Genomic DNA, 16,907 nt, shown 5'->3' with positions numbered 1-16,907 from the left:
CCCTTTAAGCACAGCAAAATGAATAATAATGTTCCATACCCATAAATTCAATTCTGAGAAGCTCTGCCAGCGCAGAAAGTTGTCGTGGTAAAAGGAAAGAGACAGATAGGGTCAGGTGTAATGTCCACTTTGGAGCAGATATATTGTTTTCATGTCCTGTACACGCTGAACCAGGATATAAGTTAATTAGTGCTGTCGATCACAGTGATTGACATGTGTACCGTCCAGTAACAGACAGACAATTCAGACAGCCTCAGCTCTGTAACCCCCGGACATGATAAACTGAACCGAACAAAATCAAGAGCGAAGGGAGAAAATGAACCAAAGACAGAAGGAAATAGAAGCCAACAGGCAGGAAAAGGCATGCAGAGACAGACGGACAAGAAGCCACATCACTTACTGCTATATTTACTAGACCTCATTTCTGGAGTACACAACAGACAGAAAATACAAAACAAAATCATATAAAAAAAATTTAAAAAAAGATCAAAAAACAAACAAAAGATAAAAAGCAGCGAGTTACTCCAACATAAAAAGACAGAACAGTCGATGAGGCTGGCACAGCAAATGGGGGTGGCTGCTGTAACTCGTTTGACTAATGGCGATTGTGCGCCTTTCTATTGATTACAGCATACCTCTTGTACAGCACTTTGTCCCACTACTGCTGTGTACAGCTATTATAACCTTTCATATGATTTACGGAGATATCATCTCGGCATTCCCAATTTCCATGGCTTTGCATGCATTACTGGCTGTAAGGAGAGATGCCCATACAAAAAGTCAGCCAATCTTCTATCCATCCTGACCTAAGCTAACTACTTTACATTTTGACAGTGCTGTATATTCGTACCACTTTATAAGCAGGCAGTAACGAATCAACATGGATCTGAAACAGCAGAAAATGTTGCTTTAACTGAAAAATGCAGTGAAAAATAAAAGCACACAGACACATTTCAGCATGTAGACAAGGCTTGATGATGGGGTCAGAATAAGCAGACATTACTGTACATATAGTATGATATCTTATGACCTGGTGTTGGGTTAATTTAGACATTATTTAATGTGGAAACTTCCACAATAGACAAACAAAAAAACAAGACAACATGGCCAGGAGCAACAGTTTTTAACCCCTGGAAACAAGAAGAGGAGGGTCACTTTTATCCTACTGTTTTATCTCCCTGTGATGGCTGGGTCGACAACAGGAGCATGACACAGCCGATGGAGAGAGGGGCACTTTTTTCTCTGTATCAGAGTAGCCAAACCTAAAGAAATCATTGAACCTTGGACCTGTGGTTATCATACTGACTGCATGTGTTTCAGTGTCACTGCCCATGCAATCACAGGGGAAAGATAAAACATGAACCATTTGCCTCCCTGTGCTTTAAAGGAATAGTTAGACATTTTTGGAAATCAGTGTATTTGCTTTTTTCTCTGCTGAGAGTAGGGTGACAACCATTCTCATGTCTGTACAGTAAATGTGAAGCTAGAACCAGGATGTTGCACCACTGGTCTCCATGTAACCTCAGACTGTCAACAACAAGGGAAGCCACAGCTCCTGGCCAAAAATAGTTTGGCACATAACTTCCAGCAAAACAACAAGTTAGAGTTTTTACATGTTGACATCATATAATGTGTTGATCAATGAGCTTTAAGGCCCTGACACACATGGTCAACAGTCAGCCCATGTCCATGTCTTTGAGCATCACTGGCCCTAGTTTTTGTGTTGTGTCCCACACCGTTGGCACTATCCTGCACTTTTTTCCGCGGTGGAGCCGGCAGAGCATGAGAGTGAGAGAAATCAGTCTGACTCGCTGTTGAGTTTAAGCCAATCAGTGCACAAAAAGTGAGGAAAGAAAGCAAGCAAACAGCCAAAGTCTCGAAGCTCTGATATCGAAAACAAACTTATTACAGGTAAGGCTATTTTTTTATTTTTTAGCAGAAATGGTTCATAATTGTGTTATTGTTTGCTCGCACATGGTAAATATAATTTGTTCTTTCAACATCGGTTTGTGTTGTTAACATGCTAACTGGCTAACTAGCACCTTGAATCTGTCCTCTTGGTCTTCTGGATTCCCATTTTGAATGACAACTACAAGCTACCACCATCTGCTGGTATGGAGAGTTATTTCCCCTCATGCAGGTGCCAAACGAGCTAGTTGGCTGTCGACTGTAGTCCTTGCGGTGTGCTCAAGTGCCACTCCTTGGTCAAGACACAGACGAAACGGGGCTACACAATAGTCTTTATTACAACTAGTTCTTTGAAGTTAGGCTGGTGTGTCTAGGCCTTTAGAGGTGCTGGTTGGTGGATTCTGTTATGGTTGGACAGAGCCAGGCTAGCTGTTTCCATCTGTTTCGTGTAAGGTAAGCCAAATCTTTCCTAGCTGTTGTTTTATATATAACATGCTAAGGAAAGTGAATAAGCACACTTCACAAAAATATCAAACTATTCCTTGATTCAAATTGTGATGAGAAGCAAAACATGTGACACCATTTTGGACATATTAGAAGTCAACCCCTCAACATTTTGAGCATAAAGCCACATGCCATAATGAAATATTTTATCAGATGATCCATGGATGCTCTGAGTGAAAACAACAGGTTAATTACATTCATGACTATAAGAACAGAATCCACTGGCAGGATATCAAGAAACTCCACTTATATGTTGATCAATATTACAGGGGGACTGACCCTCAGATAGATATAACTATGAGTGATCTTGAATTACGACTTGAAATGTTGAACATATTGTACAGTAAATCTAAATCTCATTCTCTTGCCAAATTATTTGGATTTCTGGCTGCTGTTCAAAACAACGCCAGAGGGATTAACATTGTTCTCTATCTGAAGCCCTCAATTGTCAGTCGTGTTCCTTCTCCGAAAAGTAAAATCAATTAAAGCTTTCTCTCTCTGTTTAAAAGAGAGGCACAGTGAGGAGTGAGAACTTTGTATTAATAGCTTATATCCATATAGTTTAGCTTTGATCCTTTAGATTTTTAGCAGTAAAAGGAAAAATTAAACAGCACCGATGGACCATCTCCAAAGAAAGTGACAGAATGTTACAAGAAAAGCGAATAACTTTAACCTCCTGTATTTCTTATTGTGTTCATTCTCTGTCTCCTCTGTTTCTTTTCGAGCAGATCTCTGGATCGAGCTGCAACACCAGTATTTTGTGTCGGATTTACAGCTTAAAAATGCTAAAGTGTTCGAGTCAACACAATGTAAGGATGTGGTGCTTATTGTTGAGTTGTCAGAGGCTTTGAAAACAGCTTTCTAGGTCAAGTATCCAGTATGTAATGTGCTCTAAAAGGATTTCAAGCAGATGAACTAGTGTGTTACATACCTTATGTGTAAATTATACAATATCTCGATTGTTTGTTTCTGGTGACCAGAGGAGTACCACGGAGGAACCAGGGGAGACAGGGAGAGGAAGGGGTGGACACAGAGCCGTGCAAACTTACATACACACGTTAACTTACATGAAACACACGCGCACACACACACGCGCACACACACACGACCACACACACACACACACACACGACCACACACACACACACACAAACGCACAGTGCTCTCTCAATCCAACCCCTCCGATGTAGCATGCAGCATCCCAGTGAGAAGGAGACAGACAAGAGCAAATGGACATACTGTAGAAACCGGCCATGACGGAGTTTTGACAGCGGTCCCCCGTATAGTCATTGGGACACCTGATGGAGGGAAAACAAGACACAGAGGGGGGAAAGGGAGGTGGGGAGGGTTAAAGAAACAGAGGGAAGAGAGAGGGTAAAACAGGAGGAAAGAGTGGAGGAGAAGTACACAAAGACAGAAGGGAAAAGAGAGAGGAAGGGAAGGAGGGAGACATAAGAGAGCAGAGAGATGAAGGATTAGAAACAGCACAATCCACCAACTACAGAGAGAAAGAGATGACCTGCATACCGTGACATCACCACCATCAATATGACATCACTGCTACAGTTAAGACATCATCACAGTCATGAGGGTCATGTGATGGTGGTGTAGGAGGGGTCAAACGTACAGTTGTTAACCTCCAACCCCTCTCACACACAAACAGATATGCACACACACACACACACACACACACACACACACACACACACACACACACACACACACAAACACACACACACACACACACACACACACACACACACACACATACACACACATACACACACACACACACACACACACACACACACACACACACTTATTTCTTGCATTCATTTCTTAACCCCTGACCGAAAACATGATGACAGAAAACCCAAGCAAAGGAAAACTTCTAAGTACAGTATGATATAAATATATATTTCTGTAAAAACTGTAAAATGGACAGTTCATACTTTTCTGACCTATACCGGTATGCTGGGTGAGTAAAATATGTTTAAGATAATGGCCAACTGTTTCTACATACAATATTAAATTTGCCTTAAGTGCTTGTTCTCATGATGTCTTTATTTTAAAGGTCCCATGTTATGCTCATTTTCAGGTTCATACTTCTGTGTATTCAGGGATTCAGAACATGTTTTCATGCTTTAATGTTCAATAAACATATTATTATTCTTATCCTGTCTGTCTGAATAAACCTGTATTCACTCTCTGTCTGAAGCGCTCCGCTTTAGCGCCTGTGTCTTTAAGACCTGCTCCAGTAAAAGCCCAGTCTGCTCTGATTGGGCAGCATTTCCAGGTCTTCTGTATCTACTTTATGATTAAAAAAAGACATGGGAATCTCACTCTAATTTCTCACAACATGGGACCTTTAAAACCAGAGTCTGACTTTATCCATGATTAACAAAACAATGTAAGGGGATAACGATGACCTGGACAAATGAGAACATTCACAGGTCAATCTAAGTCAAGTGCACAACCATTACAGTAAAGATCATTTTTAAGCAACGTGCAAAGAACAAGTCCTGGACTGAGAAAAATATCCATCTCTTTAGCTGCTTTATGGCTAACTAAGCCCGCTGTTTGGTGCTGAGCAGGTAGCGTACACTGGGTTCATCAGAGCTTTTTCACTGAAAACAGCTGCCTGCTTTTGTTGGAAATAAGGCTGATGAGAGCTACGAGAGTTAACCACAACATTAAAGTTAGACCAAGAAATGAAAGAATGACCAAGAAACCCAAACAAACAGCTTTAAAAAAGTTGAGTTAAAATGTGGACAGGTACTGGATAATAAAAGAACCGTAAGGCAAAAATCTGACAAACGATCTGCACACTACACTGATACCTCCCAGCAAATGAATTTAAAGGAGCAATGTCTCGATCCTACAGAGATCTTTGTTTGGCATGGGCCAATGACCATCACAAAGTAGAACCAAGTAACATATATAGAATCAAACACTGGCATAACTCAGGTGGTTGTGATCGACATGAATGATAGTCAATCTACGACTGGACCAATCAGAGCAGAGCACTTTCTGTTACTCTCATGTAGGGGGACAAAGACGTTGTTAGTCCACCTTTCACCTTACAAATAATTATTTGGTCCACTGTCACTATAAAAATACTGATCGGAGCAGCTTCAGTTCAGCTTTTGAAATACTTGATATGGATAATCTCGATGGTCAATGATCTTATTACAGTAATATACAAAATGTGGATTGGATAAACAGCAGACATAGGAGTCTGAACGCTGTTGAATGTGCCTTGTAGAGGTCTGGGTATTTTGAGGTCAAGGTTTAATGAAGTTGAAACTTGGTGAGATCAGTGGTCTGCCCTGTTTAATCATGCGCATGTAGTGGTTTGATAGAGTGCAGCTGCAATGAAAACAACATCCATGCACTGCGTAATGCACTGTAAACAAGTTATACTCAACTTACGGCCCGTGACGACCACTGTCTAATTCACAATAAAAATACAGTTATTTATACTGAGACTTTAGTTTGTACTCTGAATTTAAATTAGGTGCCAGAGTGTATTAAAAAAAAACATCAAAACAGAGATTGTTTATCAAAAATCCAAATCCTAGAAAAACCCCTGTGTACACCTGCATTGATTGCATGATGTAAGAGGTTCCAGCTATGTTTAATGGTTTATGAACTCTTCAAATGAACCCAAAGCATTTACAACTAAAATGCAGTTTAAGCTATTAAATGCAGTATAATATCTGATGTATCAGTCATATAGGCCTATTGTTATTGTGCCAAGTTAATTTAGTTAATGAGTCAGTTAATTTGAAAATAAAGAATTTAAGATGAGTTATGTGCCTTTCATTAATTTTATCTGATAAATAGTATTAATGTGTTTGTTTATTATCTGGCCCCAGGCCTTCTGCCATTTTGCAAAAGTGTACCCCACCTCATGCCCCGATGCCAGCTGGGATCGGCTCCAGCCCCCCCCGTGACCCCGATAGGGACAAGCGGTTGAAGATGGATGGATGGATGGACGGACCCCCAGGCAAAGCAAGTTGAGTAACTTTGCTGAAAACTAAGCCTTAAAGAATGAGGACTTGTCAAAATGACCTTCCCGCAAATGCAAAATGGGGATGTGTAAAATTGAACAGATTTTCACAAGAACAGAAGTATGAGAGTCACACACCCACACACACACACACACACACACACACACATAGCCCTAAACAGTGTATGAGCATGAAAATGGTTGGAATAGGGTTTGGTATTTCTCTGGCATAAATAACAGCAACGGTTTACATGCAGCTGCAGAATGTGGTGTTTTGTTGTTTCTGGATGGGTGGCGAGCTGTCAGCGATACCACAGGGCTGAATATGATTAATATTCAGGCAACAGCCATCAAACTCACAACACTGAAACTAACAAGTAGGCTCCTCACTGCATCACAGTCACTATGGATACACATACATAATCCAAAATATTACTATATTTGGTCATTTTAATGCACAGTAGGATGCTGCTGTTCTTTTCTAATCATTGTTATCAGCTCTTTAAACGCAACACTACAGGACCTTATTTCCATCTCTGTCCTTAAAAGAAATCTTTTTGAGAGAGTGCTTCAAATTCTGAAAGTCTCTGTGTTGTAATGAGTGTCATGGCTTTTACCCAGCCAGGCATAATTGATTTAATCTCTTTATTGCTATAAGTGATAATAGATCAGCCTTTACTGCAGTCAAATGAAAAATAGGCATGATATAGAAAATCGGATTCAACTGCAGCGCACATTATACTGTAGATGAATCACGGCAATTGACGAACCACAGTGTTATGATATCATGGGTGTGGCCCCATTACAGTCATTACAGGATAACAGAAGCTCTCTGGCCATATTGTATTTATTACAGTGATTTAGTGTCAGGTCAACAAATGTATCCAGTTTAAAAGGTAAGGACCTCTGTCTACCCCTGTGCATATACTGTCCATACAACAGACTGGGGATCCTTTTCTTCTTTTTCTTACCACTAAAGAGACAACTTGCATTTTGAATCAATTACAGCAAAAACCCTCGGAAGAGCCCACTCAGCAATTTCCCATAGAGTTAAAAATAGAGCAGCGAGAGAGAGAGAGAGAGAGAGAGAGAGAGAGAGAGAGAGAGAGAGAGAGAGAGAGAGAAAGATAGAGAGAGAGAGAGAGAGAGAGAGAGAGAGAGAGAGAGAGAGAGAGAGAGAGAGAGAGAGAGAGAGAGAGAGAGAGAGGGGTAGGAGACAATCGGAGCAGGCAGCCCTATGCCGGCAGAGCTTTTACAGTATATCATTTCTTTTCTCCTTCGCTTCTTCTCTTTCTCTCTCTGCCTCTCATTTCCCTTCTCTCCACTCTTTCTTTGTCTGCCTGTGCTTGCCTTGCTTTTTTCCCCCCAACTGTACTGTTCTTTCAGCCCTGAGAACGAGCACAGAGGGGGAGAAAAGCCAGCACACATTTTGTTCTGACCATCTGAATGAAAGCGAAGCCTGTGATTAATTTAGTTATTTTCATCATACAAAGGTTCATCAAATTTAAGAGGAAAAAAAGCAACAAAAAAAACCAACACACAGACAGCTTGGGACATCATGTTCAGGCATCAATGCAAGCCTGAACTCATGGCATTTGGTGATTAGATTAAACTCAAGTTATTGATTCAAATGGGGAATGTGGCATTTTCAACCTATACCTGGGAATCTATGGGCTAATGTTGGCAGTCAGACTGGAGTTTAGCAGATAAAACGTAATCGGAGCTATCTGCTGCTGTACATAGAAAGCTATAACTTAGGTTGAAAGGAACATTGAAAGGACCGCTCTAACATCTCTCCTTAATTGCATGTATAGGTCCTGGTTGTGCATGTGTGTGTATTTCGGGCCTGTGTGTGTGTAACATGATTAATAATAAGAGTGAAAAAATTCAATTTCCCCGTTGCGGGATGAATAAAGTATTTCTTCTTCTTCTTCTTCTTCTTCTTCTTCTTCTTCATTGAATAAGCAAGACACACCAAGCTTTCACTGCCAACAGCTCACCAGGGGGCATGTTTGTATGTACTGAGCTCCACTTTAACCTCCACACTTTGTTTAAGCCAGGGTGCCTTTCTCTATGTGCTGTCCTCCACTTTAACCTACAGACTCCATTTTGCAGTCCAGCATTACTTTCCCCTTCAGGGAAGAGGAGATTATACGTTCCCATGGTCTCTAAAAAAGAGCTTGCAAATACCACCTCAAATTTCAGGGATATTAACAATTTTCTGCTGCCTGCCAGTGCCATGTAGTGCACTGATTTGCAGCTGTAGAGTTGTGAGTGTCGTCGTGTGTGAGTGTGAGTGGGGGTCTACATATCTCTGAAGCCAACAAGCCGAGCAGACAGACTACAGACAGCGGCCTTATTTTCAGACAGGCCAACAAAGGATGACAAAGCTAAGAATCTACATACAGTTGCTCTCTGGAAACTGCTGGCTTGTCTGCTGCTGCCTCGCTAGCCTGCTGTAGCTTCTTGTTCATGTGTGCTTCTGTAGTGTGTTTGTATGTAGCACAATCACGCACACAAGGTTGTACAATCCTGAGCATTTTGTACTCCTAAATTGCTATATACGCGACTCATAATGTCTATATGCACACACTTGGAAGAAGTTTTCTGCTTGTCAGCACCATGAAAAAAAATCCTGATTTATCCTTCAGCAATGACCGGAAGGTTTATCAGATGAGAGATAGAGAGAAAGGCAGGGGGAGAGAGAGTAAAGAGTAAAGCAAGGGATAGAAATATATATACGTGTGTGTGTGTGTGTGTGTGTGTGTGTGTGTGTGTGTGTGTGTGTGTGTGTGTGTGTGTGTGTGTGTGTGTGTGTGTGTGTGTGTGTGTGTGTGTGTGTGTGTGTGTGTAGTAAAGAGAGAGAGAGAGAGAGAGAGAGAGAGAGAGAGAGAGAGAGAGAGAGAGAGAGAGAGAGAGAGAGAGAGAGAGAGAGAGAGAGAAATGTAAACGAAACAAAGAGCGTAGCTCAGAACAGACACCAAAGGATCTGCGGATGGATTTCTAGCAGATACATCCAATTGTACAGGAAACATAACAACAAAGCTCTTGATCATACACGACTATACACGCCATCTGTTATCCACACTGTCAGGGGAAGTGTTTGTTACACATCTACAGAATGACCCTGCATGTATGGCAAGTTGGAACTGAAGGATTATAGCTTCTTGTTTAGAAAACATGCATTTCACAAAGTAGAATACAAAGTCTTTGTCTAAGCTAAGGTTCATACAAAGCTTTGGTTGAAAATACAGTTTGTATTTTTTAAACACTGCCCTTTATCCATAGTCTTCTGTATAAGCTACAGAAGATGATGGTCAGAGAGGACAGGCATGGAAGCTAAGCAATATACTGTTGTGGGCGGGGGCAGCAGCTAAACACATTTTAGCTACCTGAAAAAAAAAAAATCAATAGTAGTTTAAGCTTATGCCATTTAGAATATTTTCACTGGTTTACCTTGTCGTCTTACAGATCTTTTTGACGGGAAACTGACGCTGTATCCTTTTCCATCTCTACTCACGTCAAAGCCACCAGAAAACTGTCATTTTACCTCACAGCACATGAGTTGCTGGTCTACCGCTGCCTTGATCGCTTAGGTTTTTTTTGTGTGACTTTGGTGTTTTAAAGGGAAATTCCGGTGTAAAATCATCCAAGGATCTTTTTAGGCAAATTCGGTCATCAAATAAGCCATCAAGACAATTTTCTTCGTGAATGAACTATTAATGTAGATTTTCCAGAAAGTGTTAACAGTCTGTCGCGGCTAACACGGATAAGCTCGGGGCGGCGAGTTGTACGCATTAAAACGTCTTTTTTTAACCACTAATACTGCTCCAAATAACACCAAACCTCTGCATTAGAATGATAAGAGTCCCTACACATTAACCGAAGCACCAACAACATAGTATGTGAACAGGGAGTGTAATAAAAGAGTGTTTTGAAAGACTTACCTAGTGCCCCCGGTACAAGCTGCTCCATTCAAGTCATTTACCAAATACATTCAAAGGGAAGGAGCCCATTGATGATTTATTCCAACAAAACACGTAAACGTTGTGGTTTGTGGCAGACACGGTAATCCCTCTGCTTAAGTGTCTCGATCGGCGTCTCAATGTCCAGATTCAAAACAATAAGTCGCTGGTTTATCAGAGCACGGTCATCGTACCGCAATGGCAGCGTATGAAAAGTTTCTGGGCTGTAAGCTTTCATTTTTGTTTTGCAGCCGGAAAAGATACAAACACGAACCATTCTGTCCCTCTTCACTTCAAGTTGTAGGCTAGTCGCCTTTACTTGTGCGTCTTCTGGCAACACATGCCCCCTGACCCCTGACCCCTGAGATCTGCGTAATGTTTTGGTGCTGCGGGGAAAGCTGCGTGGGACATTTCACCAAACTTCCACAAACCACAACATTTACATGTTTTGCTGGAATAAATCATCAATGGGCTCCTTCCCTTTGAATTGCATTTGGTAAATGACTTGAATGGAGCAGCTGTTATTTGGAGCAAAATTTCACTTTGAGGGGGCAGTTCTGATTCACCAAAGTCACACAATAATGCAAATAAATAACTGAGGCAGCGGTAGACCAGCAACTCATGTGTGCTGTGAGGTAAATTTACCATTTTTTGTTAAAGGAGTCTGGCGGCTTTGAAGAGAGCATAGATGGATAAGGATACAGCTTCAGATCCCTGACAAAAAAAGGCTGTCTGGTGGCAAGGTAAAGAAGTGAAAGTTTTCTAAATATGGCATACACTTAAACTGATATTAATTATTTTAAGTGGACTTTTTTTGGGTGCTAAAATACGTCAGCAGCTGCTGCCCCCGTCCACAGCTGCTGCCCCCGTCCACAGCTGCTGCCCCCGTCCACAGCAGTACATTCATTGCTTATAGCTTATGTGGCTGTCCTCCTCCGTTTCTCCAAACTGGGGGTTGTGTGGACTGTCAACTACTGTAGGTAACACACTGACTATGGATTAGTACCTAATACAACCCCACTTCAAAATATCCCTTTATCGTGTACCAAAAAAGGGCAATATTACCAGATAATTGCCCATATGATGCCCTTTTACACCTCTACTACACAAGTATAAGACGCCACAAGCTCCAAGTTGCCTCTGGCCAGAGTATTACTGTATATCATGTCATCATCATGCACATTGTTTAATTCGATTTTCTCTACCTGTAACTTTTGACATGTTCATATAAAAAGATGTTGTTTTTTCTTAGTAATAAGTTGATATAACACAGCAGTGATTCATCTTATATCCAGTTCATGGAATTTTCTGCACTCTCTGTTCCAAACACCTACCAATCTGGTAACTCTTTCCTGGGAAAAATCCTCCCACTCACAGGAAGTGATGCATTTTATGTTAACAGTTTCGCATAAACAGGAGACGAAGAAGGATATCCTTAGCATGCAGTGAACCCTGTCAATCACCCCTGATCTGTGACTGTGTCAATGCAGAAATAGTTGCAGCATCTCCATTACTGCATTTCAAATTCAGCTTGCCATAAATGTGATCTTTAGTTTGTCAGCAAAACAACTGTGTCTTCCCTACTGAGGATATTTGGAAGACTTGTTGTGTATTCCAGGCCTGAGCTCTATCCCTATAAAAAAACACCTGCAGGTTGCTATCTGTCTGCTTGATGTGTTCAGGCATGTGTTTGGTGAGCTACTGACCTCCAAAACGTATGAGTCTGTTGCAAAACAACACAGTAATTACAGGGTTTCTTGTCACAAAATTGATATGGATTTGGAAGCTTTTTTTATCCATTAAAATGCGCATCAAACAACTCTAAAGTCTTGGAAGTCTGAGGTTGATGGAGCATGTGAACACACCACGGCTCAACATCAAGTGTCAGCTAATGACAGTACTGTAGTCTGTGTTTAGTAGAACCAGAGAGACACAACCAAAGAACAGATGGACAATGCATTCAATATGCAAGGATGATATTTATTTCTGATTGAGCCCTCGTAAAAATGTTGTATGACTATTGCACCGCTACGCAATCTCACCTCTGAAAAGCACTTTTGCTGTTTGGTTGGCTTCCCCACAATTGAATTGAAGATAAATCAATGGTCAATAATCCAGTATTGATAACTAAATTATTTGGAACAACAGATTATCAGTATCAGTCGAGTTAATGCGGATACTTCACTTTACTATGGTATTACTATCAGACTGTCTGAATGCTACAGTTATAGTCAGGGGTGAAAGTAAGCCGGTACTGGCCGGAGAGAAACATATACTGAAAATTGCACTTTCAACTTGACAACACACCTGCTAACATTACCAGAAGCAACACATTTAAATATAACTTGTTCTGAACTATCTCTGAATTGTGTCTGAACCTTCAGTGCAGCATTTCACTCAATGGACAACGAGCGAGATGGATGCACGTACTGCTCATCCATCCTACGCCAACATACCCAGCTGGTATCCAAAGTGTTAGTAGACAGACGTTTGTTGCAAAGTCTCCCAAATAAAAACAACATATACAGAACAATATGTAGATGTTTCAATATTCTGGTGTATGTGTGCAGTGTTTGGCTTGATAGACAACGAGCAAGCAGCGCGTGTAGGGCTTAACCAGACCTTGTGCCAACGTGCGCAGCTGGTAATCCAAGTGTTTTAGCAGACAGACGTTTGTTGCAAAGTCTGAGACTTTCCCACTAGCTGTGTAATGAAAAGTAATAGAATTATGAGAAGTCCTGGTGAAAGCTTAATAAGTAGACTATAATAAATAATGAAGTGTATTTTTCGGTGCGCTGTGCACACTATTGGTCAATATGATAGTACCGGCAAGTAATAAAAACTACTTTCACCCCTGGTTACAGTACAGTCAATATTTGCAGCTAGCTATTATGAAAAATCAAAACTGTCATTATGGTTGCTGAATAACTGGCATAGCTGCTAACAGTGGCAAATGACAGATGATGGTGAGTGACAATGAATAACTTCATAATTGTGCATCCTCACTGATAGTAAATATTCAGAACAGTCCAGATCAATGTATATTCTCACTCCTAACGCATAAAACACAGCATCTTGGTCAGTGGCCCTCAGCATCCATTACCAACGCACAAGGAGTCTGTCAACTGTCTAGGGCAGTGAGATGATGTAGTATAAAGACTGTTGAAGTCCACGTAGGGAGAGGCTGGGGTGGAAGACGTAAAAAAGAGTTTCTTCACAAAGACTCTTCCAAAAACACCACTTTAAATCTTGTGTTTATGAAAAAGACGTTTAAAAAATGACTAATGGACTAAAACAACCAAATAGTCAGCTAATCAGGGGCAGCCCTAAAATCTACCCTGTATGTTGAAAAGTGATGCCAAAGGGCTACCCAGAGTGATAAAGACGACACCAAAACATCTGTATGTGACCATTTGGAAGTGTGTTGATATTTTGAGGTATTAAAATCCTTCTCTTCTCCCCTGTCCTCTTTGTTTTTCTAGGTGCCCTCAGTATGCAAACATTTCATGGTTACATGCCAACAGAGTGACCGACAACAGAGGCAGCAGCTAATATACTACGTCAGCGGGATGTCCTCTATCTTTTCATGCCTGTGAAGTTCTTCTGAGCAACACTGTTCTCTGCAGGAACTGTTTTTTACAACAGGGTCAGCAAAAGTAGAATCAACTGCCATGCTCACTAGACCAACGAGACAAAGGTCTGCTCTTCTGTCTGATGGAATATACAGACTTTTTTTAATATGTAAAGCATATTATTGACCATAACATCAATATGTTTGTCATCCACACACTGTCATCACTCTGCATATATGCAGACCACCACCAGTTTTGTTGTAATTTGCATCTCATCTAAAATAGATAATAATAATAATTTGTAATGCAAACAACTGTTCTAATAGGCCCACACTTCCATTTTCAATTTTTTTCATGACTTTCTGTTACCAGAAGAAAACTTCTGTAAAACTCACTGTAAACTAAAGACCAAGTTACAACATATTTGAAAGCATATGGACATGATGCCCAAGTTAAGATCTGTTTAAGCCATCTGTTTTATTCAAAAACCCTTTTCTTCTGTGACAACTGCTACATAACAAGCCTTACAGAATACCAAATTACATGGGAATGGATGTGCAGTGTACATAGACGAGATGCAGCCGGGTATTTCCCTGCTACACAGACTGAGGAAGCTGTGCTGCCTCACATTGCCCTCCAGTACCAAGTGTGTATCTTAATCATGTTTTAGCAGATTGTTTATGTTGTTTTTACCTATTTGAGGGCCATGCAGAGAGAAAAAATATATGCGCCATGTAAAAATAGAGCTGAGCCAGCCAGCGCCCTTGCAAGTGCACGCAGCTTCCGTGGCCAATGTAGCAGCTTCATATATAATTGACGGCTGTGGGCAGCCCACGAGAGCAATGTCAAGCTGTGTACCAACCCCATTTATTTGGCCATTAGACACAGTGCATAGTGAGGGACAGTCCAGGTGCATGTATGCAGGGAGGGTACAACCAAGAAACAGAAGACAAGGTAGTGCAGTGACCAGCGACACAGTGTCTGAGACCAGAGAGACAGAGACAGAAAGAGAGAGGGAGGGAGGAGAGACAGGCTACAGATGACTGAGGGGACATGGGCCAACTGAGCAACCAACTTACTTGCAGTATAGCTGGTTAATACCATGTATGAAGTAACAGTCTCCTCCGTTTACACAGTGGGCCCTGTCCGAGTCGTTGCAGCGCCTCGCATGACTCACACCTGGAGACGGGGTGGTGGTGGTCACTACAAGGAGGACAGTCAGACAAGAAACACATGCAAAAAGCTCTCACTTCTTTGTTAAAATCAACATTTAATGACAGTCATCGTACTGAAATCACAGCACACATACCTCTCAGACCTCTAGTAAATATCAAAGAGCTTAGTGGGACAAATCTATCTATTTTTTGGGCAGGCATCAGTCACTCCCTGTGCTCGCTGCAGCTCCCCAGCTCCCAGCTGCTGGTTTTGTGATTGGAAAGAGCCAGGTTCAGTGGGATACACCTGCTCCCTCAACCCCAACACACTTCTGTCTTCTTCCTTTCAAACGTGGAACTTCAAAACTATTTGGGAATGTTTACGAGTAATATAATCCATTATTCATTTTTTCCCTCATTTCTGTTTTGTAACTGTTATAATGTAATCTGATAGAAGATACAAGAGCTGGACAACGATGAGGTACCGTGACAACACTGACTGTTCCAGACGACTACGGTGAACAATTTAAATTTGTGATTAAATGATCAGATTCCTGCATCTATAGAAATCTTTTTTTAAATTAAATTAAAGGAAGCATCATATTTAGCAGTCCTACATACATTACCATTTAAATCATCATAGCAGGATGGACAGAGCAGCAGACAGTATACATGTACTGTTGGCATTGCAAAGAACTGTGACCTGTGACATCAAGCAATTGCGGCTATGAGCCGTTTAGTAGTACAAAGTGTGGGGAGGCGTCTTTTGTGTCTGTTGCCTTGCTGCTAAAGAGAAATTGAGGATAACTGGATTTGCTGATTTGAATTGCTCCATATTTCTAGTGGTATTTATTCAATGATAGGCCAAAACCACAGTTCTTAAACGAATGAGTATGACACACTTACAGGCCCCACTAACAACAATGGTGATTTTCTCTTGAACTAGTCGGTGGCAAAATTCAATGTCTGTTCTACTCTCATTCTGGTTCTATGCCTGCGTAGTTAATATTCAATCCTAACCATTTTTTTCTGAATAAATATAAATGGTGAAGTTGTTTCATATTAAACCGTCTAAGAAGGACATTTGTAGGGATGTGCATTAATAGTTAAAAGTTATCTCAATGATAATAGATTTTTGTTACAATAGATAGATACATACATACATACAAACATAGATGGATACATGTGATCGTTGTGTGTCTAGAAAAGAGGGTGATATGGAGAAAGAGGGATAAGCAGGATAGATAGATAGATAGATAGATAGATAGATAGATAGATAGATAGATAGATAGTTGGATAGAAAGATAGATAGATAGATAGATAGATAGATAGATAGATAGATAGATAGATAGATAGATAGATAGATAGATAGATAGATAGATAGATAGATAGATAGATAGATAGATAGATAGATAGATAGATAGATAGATAGATAGATAGATAGATAGATAGAGAATGATGTGCCATTGCTCACAGATCTGCACGCTGATTATACTCGTGACGTTTTCTTGTCCTAGTGAGTTTTCAGCCACACAGGTGTAGTTGCCAGAGTCTTCCACGCGGACACGACTGATCTGCACCTTTGAGTTTTTTCTTCAGTGAAGGGGAACGAGAGGCAGAGACAGAGGAGGGAAAGAGAGAGAGAGAGAGAAACAGATAAAAAGATGGTGTCAGTTATTGTTGTTGTTTTTTTTTGTTTTTTTAAAAAGCAGCAGACTCATCTTTGATGGAATGAGACATTTAATTGTAGTCCTTCAAACCAGAAACAGGCTTCACCTAATCTTTACAGCAT

The 16,907-nt window shown here is 40.8% G+C and overlaps 1 protein-coding gene across 1 annotated transcript in view; it reads right to left on the bottom strand.

Moving 5' to 3' along the window:
- Positions 1 to 16,907, bottom strand: part of nrg2b (neuregulin 2b) — a gene marked incomplete at both ends in the record, with an annotated part of 60,728 nt that overhangs the window by 12,134 nt on the left and 31,687 nt on the right. The window contains 5 exons of the mRNA XM_083915251.1: positions 40 to 63; positions 401 to 424; positions 3,652 to 3,710; positions 15,041 to 15,164; positions 16,590 to 16,708. Coding sequence (XP_083771377.1) covers positions 40 to 63; positions 401 to 424; positions 3,652 to 3,710; positions 15,041 to 15,164; positions 16,590 to 16,708 — 350 coding nt within the window. The remainder of the gene's footprint in view (positions 1 to 39; positions 64 to 400; positions 425 to 3,651; positions 3,711 to 15,040; positions 15,165 to 16,589; positions 16,709 to 16,907) is intronic.

The sequence above is a fragment of the Echiichthys vipera genome (genome assembly GCF_963691815.1).
Source record: "Echiichthys vipera genome assembly, chromosome: 6".
NCBI classification, from domain to species: domain Eukaryota; kingdom Metazoa; phylum Chordata; class Actinopteri; order Perciformes; family Trachinidae; genus Echiichthys; species Echiichthys vipera.
Note: the sequence above shows the minus strand (reverse complement) of the source record. Positions and strands in the feature narration are given on the sequence as shown.